The sequence below is a fragment of the Pyrus communis genome, chromosome 6 (genome assembly GCF_041283825.1).
Source record: "Pyrus communis isolate YQ-2024b chromosome 6, ASM4128382v1, whole genome shotgun sequence".
Classification (NCBI taxonomy): Eukaryota; Viridiplantae; Streptophyta; class Magnoliopsida; order Rosales; family Rosaceae; genus Pyrus; species Pyrus communis.
Window position 1 is genome coordinate 7,704,983 of NC_142570.1, and position 3,642 is coordinate 7,708,624.

Genomic DNA, 3,642 nt, shown 5'->3' on the forward strand with positions numbered 1-3,642 from the left:
AAACACATTTTTGGTCAAAAAAACAATCTACTATTTAAGAGATTGACGGAAACTCAACTTACTAGACTCAACACTAGAACGGAGTCTCGTCCTCATGCCCTTGCCAAAAACTTTAGAACATCAATTGACAACAAATTAAAACACGATCAATTCAAAACCCGTTTGACAAAATGCTATACAACCCAGAAAAGAATCAAGGACAAATAATTTAGTTCAAAATAAATTTTAACCCAAGTATAATCTAAACGCATTCCCTATGCCAAAAATTAATAAAAGCATTCACGCAATAATATACAAACAATGGTAGAAGTATAGAAAGGATAGTTAGGATTCATTGTCCGAAACTGGCCAGAGGAGATATCTACTTTTCCAAGAGCAACAACCAACACAGCTATATGCTCTTAGACACTCATTCATAGACACCACCAAACACATTTTTACATTCACTTGTTATTCAACAAACCAGAATCCTGCATTCTAGAAATTGCCTTCTCAAACTGGCTCCACCTCTGCTCCAACGTCCCAATGTATCCGATCGACATCCTCACCAGCCCCGGTGAGATTCCAGCCAGAGCCTTCTCCTCATCATTCATCTCACTGCTTGTGCTACTTCCAGAGCAGGACATTAGGGTTTCATAGTACCCTAGGCTCACAGCCATGAACCCAAACTGTGTGCAGTTCTGCAAGAGATTCATGAGCCTGTTGGCTCTTTCCTCAGTCCCCATGTCCAAACACAGAAGCCCTCCGTATCCGTAATCTTTGTTTCCCACTGACTTGAGAAGCTCGTGCTGGGGGTGGTCATCGAGCCCCGGGTAAATTACTTTTAAGCCCATCTTCTTCATCCTTTGGGCATAAACCATTGCCCTGTGGCAGTGTTCCTTCATTCTCAACCCTAAGTGGGGAATCCTCTCAGCGAGCTCAAATGCCACCTTGGGATTCATTGTGGGGCCCAGGATCATCAGGGAGCCTTGGTGCAGGTCCATCATGGAGTTCACCAGGCTTGCAGGTCCACACACAACACCTGGAAATTTTGATGCCACATATAAAAACAGTTCAGCATTTTTGTTGCCAATCACAAAAGAAAACTTAAAATGGGTTAAAAAATACAAAACACACTAGCGAGAAGTGGTGGGATGGGTTCCATCTAATTACAGAGGAAAATGCTAAATATACGATTAAGATTCTTTCTTTTATGAAGTGACCTAATGCATTGACCTAAAATTTACAACGACATTAGTAAATAAATGATTGATCTCCTTTATTCAAAGAATAATGCTAAGAAAACTAAATTTTTAAACTAAATTCGTAAATCAAATTATATGTTATCAATAAAAATATAAGCATATTAATCAAAGTTTAAATAATGATTCAATTGTCAACAATCATATTATTTAGTTTACAAAATTTAATTTAAAATCTAATCCTTTTAACATTATCCTTATTCGAATTGATGTTTTTTTCTTACCTTTTTCTTTTAATTTTTGTACATCACATCACATAGAATCTTGCAATGACCATAGAAAATAGGGAACTTTAACGAAAACTCCGGTATTGTTTACTTTAACAAAAAATTATATTTTTATACTAAAAAATCAATCCTGGTACTATTCATTTTATCTTTTATTTTGTCCTCATCGTTAAAATTCAAAATTTTCAAACTTTTTTTATTAATTTTTCTTAAAAAGTAACAAAATGAAAAATCAAATCAAGCATCACATAAAAGATTCTTCTAGTAAGAAGAATACAATTCCTAATTTCTCACCTCGACTCCTTTTTTTTATTTTTTTTTATTTTTAGGTTGCAGATTGAAACTGACACCAAACAAACAGTCTAAGAAAAACACAAACAAACATAAACGTAAGTTACCTGAAAATACACAACCCAACAAAAACGAACAGAAACACCTGTCTTGCTGTCGCAGTATAGCAAGATATGAATCACAAGTCACAAAAGTAACGCCCTCACATGTAACCAAACCTATCCCTCCCCACCCTTGCGAAAAGTAGTTTATAAAATAATACCACTGAACACAAATTTTACGTAAAATTTAAAGATATGATCTTTTAATGTAATTATAGGTGACGCGTTCGGTATCATCGTGAGCGTTATTAGATTTCATATTTTATTAAAATATTTAGACTACATTTTTTAAATCACATTTATAATGTGTTGTAACGCTGTACGGGAACATACTACTATCAATCCACTTATATTATAAAATATATATTTATCTGGACTAAAAATGCTAGGTGTTGATATTACTGTCATTATCAATAATTTTTGCAACCGTAGAGGGTAAAGAAAATAACACAAAACGTAAGGAAAATATTTACTATTTTTACCTGCAATGATATCAGCACCGCCGCTAATAAACTTGGAAATACTGTGAACAACCACGTCAGCACCAAGCTTCACCGGAGAGAGAACCATGGGAGAAAACGTGTTGTCCACCACAACCGTGACCCCCTTCTCGTGGCCGATGCGGCTGAGCTCCGGTATGTTGGCGACGGTTAGAGTCGGGTTCGACATGCCTTCGAAATATAGAACCTTGGTCTTCCCGACCTCGATGGCATTCCTCACCATGTCCAGGTCGCTGATGTCCACAAATGTTGTCGTTATGTTGCAGGCCCTGGGGAAGAAGTGGGACATGAGGGCGTGGGTCCCGCCATAGACGGTTCTGGCGGCGACGATGTGTTCCCCGCTGCTGACGAGCTGGAGCAGGACGGAGGATATGGCGGACATCCCAGAGGACGTGCAGTAGGCGGCCTCCGTACCCTCGAGGGCCGCCATTTGTCGGCTGAGATTGAGCACGGTAGGGTTAAAGTGGCGGCTGTAGATGAAGAAATCGCGGTCGGCACCAAGCTCGCCGGAGAACATTTTGCGAAGAGTCTCGGGCTCCATCACGGTGAACGTGGCGGAAGCCTCAATCGACATGTTGACACCACCGTGCTCACCAAACTCGTGGCGAGCACTGGCTAATGCCGCGGCTGGGTCTTCCCAGGCCGCAGCTGCAGCCGAGGACAGCAACATAGACTTTTTGGCGGCAACGTAGTCGTCGTTGTCCATGTCGTCGTGCTCGGCTCTCTTCTTGCTGTTGGTGGTGGGGAAGACTAATCCTTGGGATTTGGTGTCAGCCATGTTTGGTGATTGCTAAGGGAGTTTAGGATTGGATTGGGGGGAGGTATATCAAAGGGACAGGAGGAGATGGTTTGTGCTTTCGGGGGAATGTAATATCTTCTATATATAGGTAAACAGAGGTTGAAAGGTACAGTGAATCTGGTCAATTTTTTTTCTGCGGTTAATCTGGAATCCCTTCTGTTGCTGCGGTGTAATTAATGTGCATACACGTTTTTTCTTTTTTCCTTTTTTAATAATTTTTTCAGAGAAAATAAGAATCACTTACAGTTTTTTCATTTTTTTTTAAATTAAAGAATGGTGTCTTTTTAAGATTTGAGTAAAGTGATTTAACTAATGGAACCGGATCCAATAAAATTGAGCATGCTAAGCAAGCGATCTAGATCATTAAAATTTGATCCAACGATTACAAATAGGAGGCTCTCTAAAAGTTATAATAATTGTAATCGTTAGATCAAATTTCAACGGCCTGTATTGTCTGCTTAGCAGGCTTAGTATATATGGATC

General features: G+C 39.2%; 1 protein-coding gene across 1 annotated transcript; it reads right to left on the minus strand.

Annotated features, from left to right (window-relative positions):
* Positions 1–310: 310 nt before the first annotated feature.
* LOC137711205 (methionine gamma-lyase-like) lies at positions 311–3,230 on the minus strand. The gene is made up of 2 exons (XM_068450416.2): positions 2,343–3,230; positions 311–1,021 (listed from the first exon to the last, which is right to left on the minus strand). Exons 1-2 carry the CDS (start codon positions 3,136–3,138, stop codon positions 444–446), a joined length of 1,374 nt encoding a protein of 457 aa, XP_068306517.1. The 5' UTR covers positions 3,139–3,230; the 3' UTR covers positions 311–443.
* Between the last annotated feature and the right edge of the window lie 412 nt (positions 3,231–3,642).

Coding starts and splice junctions, on each gene's coding strand:
- LOC137711205 (XM_068450416.2), bottom strand. CDS start 3,138: ATGGCTGACACCAAATCCCAAGGATTAGTCTTCCCCACCACCAACAGC. Junction 1,022..2,342: donor CGGTGCTGATATCATTGCAG/GTAAAAATAGTA, acceptor CAAAATTTCCAG/GTGTTGTGTGTGGACCTGCA.